The 15,928-nt window shown below is 41.5% G+C and overlaps 2 protein-coding genes across 3 annotated transcripts; both read left to right on the top strand.

The window, feature by feature from the left end:
* The first annotated feature begins 3,281 nt into the window (after positions 1 to 3,281).
* On the top strand, positions 3,282 to 10,894 carry LOC124269633 (NFX1-type zinc finger-containing protein 1-like). Its single transcript, XM_046704669.1, has 3 exons — positions 3,282 to 3,375; positions 6,908 to 6,973; positions 7,439 to 10,894. The coding sequence occupies exon 3, from the start codon at positions 7,955 to 7,957 to the stop codon at positions 10,313 to 10,315; it is 2,361 nt and encodes a 786-aa protein (XP_046560625.1). The 5' UTR covers positions 3,282 to 3,375; positions 6,908 to 6,973; positions 7,439 to 7,954; the 3' UTR covers positions 10,316 to 10,894.
* Positions 10,358 to 15,716, top strand: LOC124269634 (NFX1-type zinc finger-containing protein 1-like). Of its 2 annotated transcripts, XM_046704670.1 has the most exons (4): positions 11,051 to 12,057; positions 12,217 to 13,734; positions 14,461 to 15,045; positions 15,547 to 15,716. In XM_046704670.1, exons 1-2 carry the CDS (start codon positions 11,190 to 11,192, stop codon positions 13,359 to 13,361), a joined length of 2,013 nt encoding a protein of 670 aa, XP_046560626.1. In that variant the 5' UTR covers positions 11,051 to 11,189; the 3' UTR covers positions 13,362 to 13,734; positions 14,461 to 15,045; positions 15,547 to 15,716. The 2 variants fall into 2 exon arrangements, with proteins under 2 accessions (XP_046560627.1, XP_046560626.1); XM_046704671.1 differs by having other exon boundaries at positions 10,358 to 13,734.
* The last annotated feature ends 212 nt before the right edge of the window (positions 15,717 to 15,928 follow it).

Here is a 15,928-nt window from a genome sequence, read left to right on the forward strand (position 1 = left end):
GTGAGAAACTGTACTTTGTGAATGGTCGACAGTTCGTCAATTGTTAGTTTGAAATATTTATGTGCTTTTATCAATCTGTAATCATCAGATTAGTTGCAAATAAATCAAGTGAACTTACCATCATGGTCACCTATTTTTGTGAAGACTCGTGCCATTACCTTGTGCTGCATATGTGTCCTGCTGATGTCCTTTTTAGTGGTTGGTTATACCAAACCAGATCACTTTCATAGAGATGACACACCTTTACGAACGGTTCAAATTGTTTAATCCAAATTGGTGTGTACGGGTTTTGTATTGAACGTTTCTGCTGTGTAGATGAAAGAATAATCTATGGTACTAATACGCTTCCATACATATCTTTGTATCAAATTTGAGTGAGAGTCACAGCGGCAGTATTTCAGCAATATCGTAACTTCAAACGTTTTGCATATGCAGTAAATACATAATGCTATTATAACATCCAGTCATCAAAGGACTGTCAAATAACTAGAGTATCACAGATGTTGTTTTAAAAGTATTATGTAACCATAAAATATATCATCATATGTAACAGTGCAAATAGAACCAGGCTATAGATCGCCATACTAGGGATCATGGGGACTGACAGTACCTTTGCTACCTGCATGGACCCTAGGTGGATTTACATCATCCCTTATCAGCAAATTTAGCCAAACTTAAAACAACACGATTTCTACGATTAAAACCCCGGTGATGATAAACATGCATTGAATGGTGTGGTCTTAAGCATTTTTAAAATTTAGGTTCACCATAAAATGTGTACTTGACAATGAACATGTTAATAATTTGAACTTCACTGACATATTGTCTGTTATGCTAGACGTGTCTTCTTGTATAGAAGACGTGTCTACTTGTATAGAGCAGAGTAGAGGGAGAGGGAGAGGGAGAGAGAGAGGAGAGAGAGAGAGAGAGAGAGAGAGAGAGAGAGAGAGAGAGAGAGAGAGAGAGAGAGAGAGAGAGAGAGAGAGAGAGAGAGAGAGAGAGAGAGAGAGAGAGAGAGAGAGAGGGGGGGAGGGGGAGATTTTGTGGTCATGTAATTATGTACTGTTGTCAGAATTTCAAATGATATGACTATGTACAACTGCTATGCTAACGCCTTTAACCACCAGTAAGCCACTTGTATGCCTATGTAGGCGATTGTTTCTACAAGGGGACTTGAGGACAACATAAACACCTATCTGCCGCGTCAACACAGTGGAAGCGGTATATAATAGGGAATGACGATAAGGTTATAATCCTTCCTCTTAGGAAATATTTGCCTGTTACTGTCTTGTAAATATACATTTGAATTTAACTGACATATTGTATGCTAGACGTGTCTGCTTGTATAGTAGAGTAGAGAGAGAGAGAGAGAGAGAGAGGAGAGAGAGAGACAGAGAGAGTACGACAGAGAGAGAGGCGAGCGAGTGAAAGACAGAAAATATTACATAACTATAAATACTTGTGGCGACAATTCATTTGATACAACCCTTTCACTTCTTGTAAAAGATATGGAAATTTACTTATGTTTTTAAACAAATGATTTCATAGGTATATTAGGTACAACTTTTTTAACCCCGAAGTTAAACGTTTATTCCGATTAAAAAACTTATAAAACACATCCGATTAGTAGCATACATGTACATGTGCAAAAACTTAACTTCTGTGTACAGTCACACTATTAATAATAGAAATCGTCGGAATGTGTCGATTTATCCGTATTTCGAGACAAACAGAATGTTGATATTTAACCATAGTGTCTAAAAGGACTGGTGGTTGTTTATCGAATAATTATATAACGGGTTAGAGGCGGTTTTACTGGTCAGTAAAAAGCAAACTAAACTATATTCGGTATGGGATAATTCCGAGTTTTATATGTTCTGGGGCCTACTTCCTCAAAGCGTTTTATTTTATTTGTTTTATTGTAACTGAAGAAACAATTTGAAGTGACAGTTGTATGTTACACACGTGTCAATCGAAATAACTGTTCATTCCCATTTTTTTATTATGTAAATATTTGTCGTTGTAATTGAAGATTCTTATACAGAAATTTTTTTCGAAGATCCGTAAAATGAAACCACTCACTAACCTAGTATAATTACCCAAATGAAAATACCGAAATAAAGTCAGACTTGATCTTGATTCACATTCGATTCGATTTCAGTCCCACTCTTAGATATCTTCAATACGTATTTATTGTATTACCTGGCTACGATTGAATCACATAGGGCATGAAAGCAGGCTGTCTTTGCTTATATGGCTCATGATCACAGGTAACTGTTCGGCTTACAGTGAATCCATTCACATTGTACCGTTGTCGGGTGCCATGACTTCAGAATCAGTTGGCACCACTATCATCTTCTCCTTTGAAGCTGTTTAGCTGTAGAGGCGGTGGGGTATCCTAGTGGGTAAAGCGCTCGCTCGTCAGGCAATAGCCACGAGTTCTATCCTCCACATGGGTACAATGCGTAAAGCCCATTTTTGGTGTCCCCCGCCGTGATGTTGCGTGAATATTGCTAAAACAGCGTAAAACCAAAATCCACTCACTGTTTGAGCTGTATCTTTTATTACAAAGGAGACGGCAGGATCACCTATTGGTTAAATCACTCGCTCGTCACGCTGAAGACGCGGGTTCGATTCCCCACATGGGTACAATGTACGAAACCCATTTCTGATTCCCCCCTCCGTGATATTGCTGGAATATAGATAAAAAGCGGCGTAAAACTAAACTCACTCACTTTCGACAAAGACATTGGATGTTGCTGAAAATTTAAATGAATTACTTTGGATGATGCTTATCATTTATCTTTCAATGGCACCGTTACTCTCGCTATGTCCGTGAATCGCTATATGGCCAACACGGTGGAAACTTCACTCACTCACTCACTCACTCACTCACTCACTCACTCACTCACTCACTCACTCACTCACTCACTCACTCACTCACTCACTCACTCACTCACTCACTCACTCACTCACTCACTCACTCACTCACTCACTCACTCACTCACTCACTCACTCACTCAGTATTAGTATAAGCAAGTAACCTGTTCCCTTCACACCATTTCACACATAATTATAGGCAGAAAGATGATGGATATAATCGGCTATTTTGATCCACTTTTGTCTCGCGCGACACTCACATGAAGTACTATGAAACAGGCTGCAGTTTCTGTTCCTATTTTTGGAAGCACCATGCATTATGAAAGATAGACAGATTGCTGAACTGAAACAGAAAGTAGCTGTAATTCCTGGATAGTGGGATGACGTCAGACGAATTCCGGGAAATTTACTCCCGATAACAAAGACTCACCAAACCTTACATATGACCAGATGTGAGTTGATATGAGCAACAGACTGGAACATTTCGTGCTGCAGGTATGTAGACTGGTTGCACGCTAAACTATGTATGTCACTTGTATTTGCAAGTGCTAGTTTCTAAATAACAAGGCTTGTGTCACTGCAAGTGACATTTAATATAAACAGTTAATCAGTACGAGCATGTCTGATTTTGAATCTATGAACTAGTGTATTTGCTACTACAGCCAAATCGTAGGTGGGTAGCCTAGTGGTTAAAGCGTCCGCTCGTCACGCTGAAGACCCGGGTTCGATTCCCCAGATAGGTACAATATGTGACGCCCATTTCTGGTGTCCCCCGCCGTGATATTGCTGGAATATTGCTAAAAGCGGCGTAAAACCATACTCACTCACTACTACAGCCAAACATCATAAGGAGCTACGCAAATACGTCGAGTAACTACATTATTTTGAATCTTTGGAATAGTGCAGTTGCTACTACAGTCAGCCCCCGCCACGAACAACGTAACTACGTCGATTTATCCACGGTTCGACATAACCTAAACTATGAATATAGAATGCATAGGAAGGGAACAAATCGTTCGCAATTCAGTTCGGCATATCGAAGCTCGACACAACGGTATTTAACTGAAAAACAACCCACAGTGTCATGGTGTCGATTACTTTGCCATGAATAGGGTATGTCCTTTGATAACGTCGCCATAGTGAGAGCATTGTAAATTATGTATGGGTTGCGTGAACGGTGCATTGTATTGATCAAAATGTACTAGGCACATAAAGAAACTGTGCATACAAAAAATTAAAATCTAAATTTATCAAACCTGTGTAGACACATAAGGATTTAAACTCAGAGATTAGTGACATGTATCCAACATGCAGGCACGTGCAACGTTCCGTGACGTCAGTGGGTTCGTCCTGGAGACGTGCAATACGTTGTTGCACGTGCATTCCGGGAAAGAGAAACAGAGCAAATGAATGCCACACAATACTGTCACTTTGGAAAGCTCAACCCCTGCCCTTGCGATCGTTCAACAACTTAAACGGCTATTGAAACGCATAGCATGCCAAGGCTCACGTCTGCACAACGTCATGAGGCCATTGGGATGGTCCGTGGGGGAATGTCTCAACGACAAGTGGCTGCACATTTCCACTGCCACCGGAACACCATTTCTGCACTGGTGAGACGCAGAACACAAATGACGTCATCGATCGGCCACGTTCTGGACGTCCACGTGTAACAACGCCAAGACAGGACAGATGGATAAGAGTGACCCATCGGCGCCACAGGTTTCAGATTGCAGTGATGACTGCCCGAACCATCCCAGGACTTCGCCGTATCCACCCCAACACAGTTCGACAACGTTTACGTCATCATGGGATCAGACCACGACGTCCCGCCATACAGCCTATCCTGACACAACGTCATCGACAAGCTCGCCGAATGTGGTGCCGAAATCATGTCCGCAGACCCTTGTTTTGGTGGAGAAATGTTGTTTTTACAGATGAGTCCAGGTTGAACATTTCCCATAGTGATGGACGTCAAAGTGCCTATATACGCGTAGGAGAACGTTATGCACAGGCCTGTGTCTTGGAGAGGAATCGCTTTAGTGGTGGTTCCGTGATGATTAGGGGTGGAATAACAGCACGCCAAAGAACTCCTTTGGTGATTGTTCAGGGCATCTTAACTGGTGTGGGCTACAGGGATCAGATTCTTCGACCTGTGGCAATTCCTTTTCTGCAACGTCATGGCCCTGGGTTAACATTCCAACAGGACAATGCCCGCCCTCATACGGCAAGGGTTGCTATGGATTTCTTGCAACACCACAACGTTGACTTACTGCCTTGGCCTGCAAATTCACCGGATCTCTCCCCGACAGAGCATGTTTGGGACGAGATGGATCAGCGTCTACGCCGTCTTCCTAATCCGCCAGATAACGTCCTTGACCTTGCAACAGAACCTGAGAGAATCTGGCGTTACATCCCACAAGCCTTCCTTGCACGTTTGATAGGCTCTATGCGTCGTCGATGCACTGCTGTTCTCAATGCCGATAGTAGACATACCCGTTATTGAGCTTGTGACATTGTCGTTTGACCCCTGTCCCGCTTGTGGACTCGTGACGTCTTTGTGATTGACTTTTCAATTGAAAATCTCCCGACTTGTTATAGTCTCATGATCCCTCCATTAAAGTTTATATGTAACTTTGACATGGTTATCGTACCAATCAACTGGGATAATATTTTGACAATGCACAGTTTCTTTATGTGGCTAGTATATGAATCATATGTATGTAGGCTAGTTGGTGAATAATAGATCTTTGTGAATGATGTAAAATAAATATAATTTCATCGTGTTTCTTTCTGTGACACTCAAGTGATTTCCTCCGTATAGACCAGTTTCAGAGACCAAAAGTCATTATTACAGCGATGTAATATCTGTTTGATTTAGTCAGATATCTCGACTAAATCTAATAACTTGATTTGATATAAAATAATGTCTCCCACAGAGAGTTGGACATAAGTTTTGCGTGGTTTGAGTTTCCATTTTCTGAACTTTGACTTATGTCAGATTTTGTCAGGTTTCCTTATCACTAACTGATCAACTGACAGGATCCTGTTAGCAGGAAACGCGTTTTGTTTGTTTGTCGTTTAACGCCACACTCAACAATATTCTACCTATATGTCGGTGGTTTGCAAATAATCCAGGGATTAACATCACGAGTATCGATCTACGCAAATGGGATGCTATGATATGTGTCTACCAAGTCAGCGAGCCTGACCACCCGATTCTGATAGTCGCATTTAACGACATGCATGGGTTGCTGAAGATCAATCCTAACCCGGATCTTCACGGGTACAGGGCAAAGGAACTTCTAAACACTTGCTTACTTAAGTAAATGATGGTGGTCGAAGCTGTTGTTGTCCTCTTCTTTGAGGGGTCGAAACTGGACATCAAGATAATGGTCAAGATTCTGGTAACCACCGATGGTTTTATTCTTTCTCAGGAATATGCCCTTTAGCATATATGTCATTGGTATTTGGCATTATGGATAAAGCTCTAAAATCATCAGCTGTATTTCAGATTTGGCGGCCAAAGCTGTTGTTGTCCTCTGTTTCGAATTGTAAAAATTTCGTTTCGTTTAAAAATGTATGAAATAGAAAGGAAACAATTTCGTAACCAGGACTGTATTTCAAATTATAACCATATACCAGTATGTCATACTTGTATTTGTAAAGTTGTCACCCCGATACTAAACTTACAGCAATGCAACATGTATGCTATTTAGACAAGCACGTGTCAATGTGTGACGCTGTGTATCGCAGTGTTATCTTCTTTATGTTATTTATCCTGGCGCTCGGCATTAATGGGCAAGCAAGGACAGGTCGTCGAGTCCTGCTCAACTGATGTCGATGCTAAAAACTTGATTGATAAGATAGGTTTATGATTTGTTGTATAGTTAATAGTTTGAAATGTGGAAAATAGGTGGTTTCGTTTTATAGTTGTCATTCTTTGTTTTCTCGATTTGTCTTTGTATAATATGACATACATGTTTTATTACTATGTGATACAACTATACATCATTTTGTATTGTAGGTTCACAGGAGGAACGGGAGGTGATGGAGACGGAAGGACGGCTGAGGATATTACATTTTGTGGAAGGTAATATAAAAAAATGCCTCCTGTAAAGCAGTTCTGAATTTGTGTATTGCAGACATCAATTTGAAAAGTAAAACCTGTTGTCATGCGTGTATTTACGTATAAATAGGTATTTTAGCTCAACTGGGGCGTTTGGATTTCATGCAATGAATACCTGTGCTGAATGTGCGAAAACACATGAAAAATGTGTTATAACATGCATCAAACACCCAGTTGTGGAATGGTTTAAACGTTCGTGCGTCATGCTGAAGGCCCAGGTTCGATTCCCCACTTGGGCACGATGTGTGAAGCCCTTTTCTGGTGTCCCACGTCATGGTATTGCTGGGATATTGCTAAAAGCAGCGTAAAAATTCCTTGGGCTCTGAGCTCTGTGACTTCGCTTCACACCCGTCGATTGTTGGTCAAAATTAAGTCCGTCCTAATATAGCTGAAATACATTACACAATTTTTCTATTTTTTAACAATTAGATGTGTCGCGCACAACCAGATACAGAAGGCGGCGAAACAATTGAAAAGAAAAACGATCGTGATCAAAGTGTCAGAAGAGAAGCAGGCGATTTGAACGGAAGAATCAGAGAGTTTGACAGAACAGACATTTGGAAAGATCGGCGTTCTGGTGAAGCAGATATCCAACGTCATGCTGATTTCAAAGACTTGAAATTGCACGGAGATGAATACACAGGCGTGGAGAGAATAGTATACAAGAGGCTGAGCAATTGGAGAGACAGAGATTCTCGTAGTATAGACAGCAATCAGAATGAAGGTTTCAAGGAAGCTCCTTCAGACAGAAACACAGGCCAAGAGGGAGTCGATTCCTTCAGGACAGACAATTGGAGAGTTCGGGCGCCCAGGCCTCCCATATTAAACAAGATGTAGGTTTCAAAAAGTTTGACAGGCTCACAGATCGAAACCAAGGCCCAGCTGATTCTACAAAAACAGGCAACTGGAGGGATCGGTGTCCTGAGGGAACAGATATCAAGCAGCATGTTGGCTTTAAAGCCCGGAAAAAACTCAGATGGAAACAGCCAACAATGCCAAGTTGATTCTACAAGAACAGGCAACTGGAGAGATCGGGGTTCTGAGGGACCAAATAACAAGCAGCATATATGCTTGAAAGCGCGAGAAGTAAATTCAGATGGAACCAGCCAACAATGCTCAGTTGATTCGTCGAGAACAAGTAATTGGCGTGATCGGTGTCCTGAGGGACCAAATATCAAGCAGCATGTAGGATTCAAAACACGAGAAGTACACTCAGGTGGACAAGCAAGACAATACACAACTGATTCTACAAGAACAGGCAACTGGAGAGATCGATGTTCTGAGGGAGCAGATATCAAACGGGAAGTTCACACAGATAGAGAAACAGGACAGCATGGAAGAATTGTGAAAGGAACAGGTACACAAAGATATGAAAACTCCCGTGGCCTGGTTTTGTCCCAGCTCGAAGAACTGAAAAATAAGGATCCTTCTACTATTCTGTTCACACTGAATTCAAGAATACATAGTTTGATGGATCAACATACTCTTCCACCCAATGCTGTGTATACATTTGTAAGTCTCATAGCACAGGGCATCCAATGCAAAACTGAGTCCAGCAATGTCAGCAAAATGCTACTAGCTGTACAAGAGTCTAACTTCTATGAACATGTTTCACATATTTTGGTGTTACTTGATACAAATCTGACAGAAGAAGACAAGACTCGATGTTTCCTAAAGGATCTGATAACCATTCTTTGTGAATTGTACATTCGACTGCCACATGCCTTTATGAAAGTAAAGGTACTTGGCTTGGAGGAACAGTTGACATTGGTAACCCAAAAGCTGCAAAGAAAATCCAATATCGTTGATGACGAAATTGTTTCTAATTTGAGTGAACTCCAAAAACTGAAATATTCAGTTCTTCAGAAATCAGTGACAGTTAAAGAGGAGGACAGAGAAGGTGAACCTCCTGATGACTTTAGAGCTTTATCCATACTGCCAAATGCCAGTGATATCTATGGTAAAGAGATCATATTCCTGAGAAAGAATAAAACCATCGGTGGTTACAAGAATCTTGACCATTATCTAGATGTCCAGTTTCGACTCCTCAAAGAAGATTTTGTTGGTCCATTGAGGGATGGTATTGGAGCTGTTGCTGAAAACACCAAGTTGAAACAAGGACAGAGGATAAATTACGTCCGAGCATATCATGGTGTACAAATCGGTAGGAAAGTTTGTTCAACCAGTGGAATATTGCACAGACTGCACTTTGATGTAAGTGGTCTGCAGGAGATGGTGTGGGAGGAGTCCAAGAGTCTCATCTATGGTTCGTTAGTGTGCCTGCTGCCAGATGGCTTTGACACATTTATCCTGGCCACGATCACTGACAGAGACCCCAAACGTCTCAGATCAGGCATCGTAGATGTATCGATTGAATTTGGTCAGTTTGAAATAGGATCTGACATGAAATATACCATGATTGAAACAACAGCTTTCTTCGAAGCCTATCGCCATGTGCTCAGAGCTTTGCAAGAGATTCACGAAGGGGAACTTCCTTTTGAAAAGTACATCATTCACTGTGAAACCAGTCAGGACTCTCCAAGATACCTAACAAGATATTCCGGATCATCAGTTTATGACTTGCAATCACTGACAGAAAAAGCTTTGCCTGAACATATGGACGACCTTGCTTATGAATCTACTGTAGCAGTGAATATTTTGGAAGATGAAGATTGGCCTACAGCAGCTACTCTCGGTTTGAATCCGTCACAGTACGAATCTTTGAGGAACGCCTTGACAAAAGAGTTTTCAATCATACAAGGTCCACCAGGAACAGGCAAAACGTTTATCGGTCTGAAGATTGCTAAAGCTCTGCTCCATAATAGTCATCAATGGAAGAAGCCTATGTTGATTGTGTGTTACACAAATCATGCTTTGGATCAATTTCTTGAGGGAATCATTAGCTTTCACAGCAAAGGTGTCATCAGAGTTGGCAGTAGGATTTCAAAAGAATGCCTTGAAGGCTACTCACTAAACGTTCTAAGGTGGAGAAATCGAAGCAAACTCATGAAGCATATCAGATGGGAACACAGAGAAGCCATTGAATGGTTTCAAGAAATGCTGGAGGACGCACATGTGACACTGGAGAATGCAAGAGAGACAATATTACATGAAGACACTCTTTGTCCATACATGCATATGTCTTATGACAAGTTGCTGAAAGGGATGAAGACCAAACTTGCAGAGCTTGAGCTTCATCTTGGCCATGAGGTGGAATTTCCTCGATGTGTCAGCCAAGAATGGCTTGGAGTGGGAAAACTTGAAGCCACTGGATATTTGCCTCAAGGCGTATTTTCAGACATATGAGTTTGGGGAAGAAAAGAAGAAGACAACAATGTTACTTTGGGTATGTCAACACCTCAAAATACGTCTGCCCAGAATGAGAATTTCTATGGCTTCCAGTTTCCCAAATGGCAAAGAAAAAGTGTGAAACGACGCATGCTGGAACAACTTAGGTCATCTGATCGAATGACAGAAGATGAAGCAGAACAAATTTGTGAGCCATGGAGTCTGTCTATGCATGACAGATGGCGGCTGTACAGATACTGGATTTTCAAACATCGCGAACAGCTGGAAAGAAAAATAAGGCTCTACGAAGAATTGTACAACGAAGTTTCGACAGACTTAAAGAGATTACAAGAGACCGAGGACAGGATATTATTGGGAAATGCTACAGTGATTGGCATGACAACGACAGCAGCAGCTCGGCATCGACAAATGCTAGCCGAGATTGGGCCTAGCATCATCATGATAGAGGAAGCCGCTGAGGTTCTTGAAGGACACATCATCAGTACTTTAACCAAGAAGTGCGAACACCTGATACTCATCGGGGACCACAAACAACTGAAGCCAAACCCAACCGTTTACAACTTGGCAAAACGGTACCACCTTGATTTGTCCTTGTTCGAGAGGATGGTGACAAATGGGATTCACTGTGACACTCTGACTCTTCAGCATAGAATGAGGCCAGAGATATCGTCTTTGTTGCGCCATATTTATCCTAACCTTGAGGATCACCCATCTGTGTTTGATTACGAAAACGTGAAGGGGATTTCTACCAACATGTTCTTCATACAACACAGAAATCAAGAGGAAACTGATGAACAGATGGTTAGCCATTCCAATGAGTATGAAGCAGTCTACATTGTTGCTTTGTGTAGTTACCTGTTAAAGCAAGGATATGACCATTCAAAAAATCACTGTGCTCACAACATATGCAGGACAACAGCACAAAATAAGGAAGTTAATGAGGCAGGGTAATTTCCCAGATGTGAAACTCACAGTTGTTGACAACTACCAAGGTGAAGAAAATGATATAGTCCTGTTGTCTCTTGTCAGAAGCAATCCTGAAGGAAGTGTGGGATTTTTGAAAATCGAAAACCGCATATGTGTAGCTTTGTCACGCGCAAAAATTGGGCTCTTTGTTATAGGTAACTTTGAGCTTCTCGCTATGCAGAGCTTACTCTGGAGAGATATCCTGGAAGATTTGAAGAAAAAGAAGCAGGTAGGACCCACCTTGCATTTGTATTGTCAAAACCATCAGAGTGGAACCGGAATCAACATTGAAAGTCCAAATGATTTTGAAAAGGCTCCTGATGGAGGTTGTCTAAAACCGTGTGCATTCAAACTCAAATGTGGCCATGTTTGTTCCAAATATTGCCATCCCTATGACCCTGAACACAAGGAATACCTTTGTATGAGGTCTTGCACTCAGATACTTTGCAGTAAAGGTCATCCATGTCCACGACTGTGTCACGAGAAATGTGGACCATGTGTCGTGCCTGTTCAAAAGATCATCCCGTCTTGTGGCCATGAGCAGATCGTCCCATGTTTCCAGAATCCGAAGACATTCTCCTGTATGAATGATTGTGAGAAACTTTGCAGCAAAGGTCATACATGTCCTCGACCGTGCCACGAAAATTGTGAACCTTGTGCCGAGCCTGTTCTAAAGATCATCCCGTCTTGTGGCCATGAGCAGATGGTCCCATGTTCCCAGGATCCGATCACGTTCTCGTGTAAGAATAATTGTGAGAAAACATGTAGAAATGGTCATCCATGTCAACAACCGTGTCACGAGAAGTGTGGACCATGTGTCGTGCCTGTTGAAAAGATCATTCCGTCTTGTGGCCATGAACAGATCGTCCCATGTTTCCAGGATCCGGAGACATTCTCGTGTAAGAATGATTGTGAGAAACTTTGCAACAAAGGTCATCCATGTCCACAACCGTGTCACGAAAAGTGTGGACCATGTGTCGTGCCTGTTCAAAAGATTATTCCGTCTTGTGGCCATGAACAGATCGTTCCATGTTTCCAGGATCCACACGACTTCTCATGTCGGGGCAATTGCGAAACGGATCTTGACTGTGGGCACAGATGTGGAGAAGCATGTGGGAAAGCACATCAATGCAGAGCAACAATTAAGAAGACATTCAGATGTGGACATGTGGAAGAGGTCTTGTGCATTAACAAAGACACGGTAGAGTGTTGGGTCAGATGCGGCGAGAAGCTTGACTGTGGACACATTTGTGATGGTAACTGCAACAGGTGTCACGAAGGAAGGCTTCATGTACCATGCCAGAAGATGTGCAAGGAAATACTGATCTGTGGCCATGAGTGTGGCGCCAAGTGTTCACATTGTCCTCCCTGTAGGATGGCATGTGAAAACCGCTGTCCCCACGAAAGGTGCACTAAATTTTGTGGTGAAATTTGTGACCCATGCATAGCACCTTGTGAATGGAAATGTGAACATTTTAAATGCACTTTGCTCTGCGATGAGCCTTGTGACAGACCACCCTGCAATGAACCATGCAAGAAGAAACTGCCCTGTGAACATCAATGTATTGGCTTGTGTGGCGAACCATGCCCAATGCAGTGCAGGTTTTGCAACGCTGCTCTAGTAAGTAATGTGAGTGGAAAGCCGAATGCAAGATTCGTTTTCCTGGAAGACTGTGGGCATATTGTGGAGGTTACAAGCCTCGATAGGCACATGGCATCCAAATCAGACGAAATCCAACTGAAGAAATGTCCACACTGTAAAACAATAATCAGATACAACATGAGGTATGGAAATGTGATCAAATCCATTCTCAGAAAACTGGAAGTTGTAAGGAAGCAGTGCAATGAACAGGCAGAGACGGTTCTGGACACAGAAGAAAGGATGATGATTGAAGTGATGGAGGATGATGAATGCGAGGGAAATACAAAAGAAATGATGCTGCGCCAAGGATTTACCAACACTGTGGCAGGTCTCACAGCACTACAGAACCAGTTTACCCTCCTGGATGAGCTTTCAAAGATTACCGATGAATATGACCCGTTTTGTTGGTATAGAAGGCATCGCTCGACATATTGATTTGGCCACTAAAGAAACAAAACTATTCCGCACATGGCTGATGATACGAAGACAAGCCTTCAGCAGACAAGACGAATCAGACGCTCAGAATGAACTGCTTAGACACAAAATGATTATTCACATGCTGGACTTAGAATTTCTTCTGGCGCCAAATCTAAAGAAAGTGACATACAGGGTTACATGCTGGTTCTGAAAGACATCCTTGTTTCTGGCAAATCTTACTCAGCTGAAAAACAAATCAGGGTTGAAAGAATATTTGACAGACTTTGGGGTACTCTCAACATCAAGTTCTCAGAGGAGATTGACAATGCAAAGGTGATGATTACACCAACAACTGGAATTGCATCTGGTCACTGGTTGTCCTGTCGCCATGGTAAATATGTTGTTTGAGACTTTAAAAACGAGATGATTAACATTACTTGGTTTAATTAATAACGGCTGATTTTCTGTTAATTAAACCCTGATACTTCTGTAAACACTTATCCGTACATTTAATTTAATTTGCGTTATTACATACGAGATTAGGTTGCATACCCAGCTTTTATTATGTGCCTGAACATCTGCATTTTGAACAGATGAGTTTAAGAACATGGATGATGTTTGGTCTTTATTGTATAGATCTACAAAGATGGGTCACCCTGAGCCTGTCCGGGGCGAAAGATGTTAAAGGTATGACGCCGACCCATTCGAATCCCCACATGGGTACTATGTGTGAAGCCTATTTCTGGTGTCCCCCGCCGTGATGTTGCTGGAATATTGCTAAAAGCGGCGTAAAACCAAACTCAGTCAGTCAGTCTTTGGTGTCCACCAATCATAGTTTAAATAAGTTCTTGTTTCTTCGTTTGGAAAACCACAAACAATAGTATTCAAGCTAATGATGTAAGGCCGATGAAAATTGAACATTCATGTCTGATATCATGAAGTTGTTCGGGAAACATCAACTAGGTCACATAGCTTCTCAGGACGAAAGGCTTTCTATTGGATATATTGTTTCTTAAATGCCACTGTGTTGCCGCTGTTCTACAAAGGGAGATGTTTTCATGCAATCGTATGATTGGACTCACATTTAATTATTGAGTGACTACTCTTGCATTTACAGGGCATGTCTATTCAAGAGGAGAATGTCGGTATGGCTCCAATATTCGTCATATTCGTGACTGCCCCCGATGTCTCAGCAGAGTGGGTCAGAAGACACCACAAAAGATTCTGAAGACAAAGTGACTGTTTCGACATAATGTGACTTGAAATGAAGAGGGTTGTGTAAAGTTCATATCAACGACACGTGTTGTGAATATGGAACAGTTTTCTACTTCACTTGCATATGTCAGTTTCTTTGTGATGTTGCGAGTATTGACGGGAGATTAGAGATGGAAAGGTACCCAAGCTGTAGGTGCAAACCTTATTGTTCATATAAGCTCCTTTTCTTAAATGTGCATGTAGTTAGTTTGCTCAGAGGGCGAGATTTATCAATATTGTTCACCCAGTTATACTTTCATCTGAATATCCAGTCACGAATCTATTGTCCTCTGTGTATTTGTATGTGTAATTGTATATACATGTAAATATATATCTACGTCATAATCCAACATGGCAATGGTGGCCAAATCACTGAGCAGAGTTTAGTCCTCTAGATGTGCCGAAATTTGCGGTAAATGTGGTAAATGTCTACGACCTGAATCTGACTGTATAAAAAATGGTTAATTATGTTTAAGTTGAGTGTGCAAGCGATTCAATGTATATAATAGTTTAAATAAAGCAGTGAAAGTCGGTCAAATAATCTGTACATAGTGAACTCACAAACATCTAATCGAACGGTTTTCGAACTCGGGACACTGCATGCGTCATATTATGACGTCATACGATTGCCAGATGTATTAGAATAACACAGCTTCTCGGAGGAAATCTGGCGGTTACCGTGGCAGCGGGTAATATTTTTTTCCAGTTGTCACCCTCCTGGGAGGGGTGCATAATATGTCATCCTCCTGGGAAGGGTGGCACGGAAACTTGTTAAAGCGTCATTGACCAATGAAACTAAAGTCTTTTACATGAAGGTAAGATAAATGTTAATATATATCTACGTCATACTCAAACAAATTAGGCCACCATCAGCCATGTTGGAGTATGACGAAGATGACGCTTTAAGAAGTTCGGCTCAAACATACATATTATGTAAGCTCGGAGGAAGTCCATGGGAATGTGATCCGAACTTACATAATCTGTATGTTTTTTAACATACAGTTCACCCACTGGTATCTTTATAAGCACATAAGGACGGTTTACAGCAAGGATTGTGAAACCTTGATGTTCCTGAGCAACCTCTCTAGGGAACATGAGCGGTATAAAGCCCGTGTATGAGGGAATGTAATTGGAATCTCTAACCTTGTAAATATTTGGGGAAAGTCATGTTTGATTAGGACACTGATTCTTCATACAACATACTTTCGTTGTTTTTCGTAGACATACATGTCAGAGTATCTTAGTTTATGTCCAGTATTTTAAATTGGGTATTTGATGTCATACAAATCTGTAATTCAAATTCATTATATTTGTACAAATCATTCCACATT

This window comes from Haliotis rubra, unplaced genomic scaffold (genome assembly GCF_003918875.1).
Source record: "Haliotis rubra isolate DU_JTF1 unplaced genomic scaffold, ASM391887v1 Scf146, whole genome shotgun sequence".
NCBI classification, from domain to species: Eukaryota; Metazoa; Mollusca; class Gastropoda; order Lepetellida; family Haliotidae; genus Haliotis; species Haliotis rubra.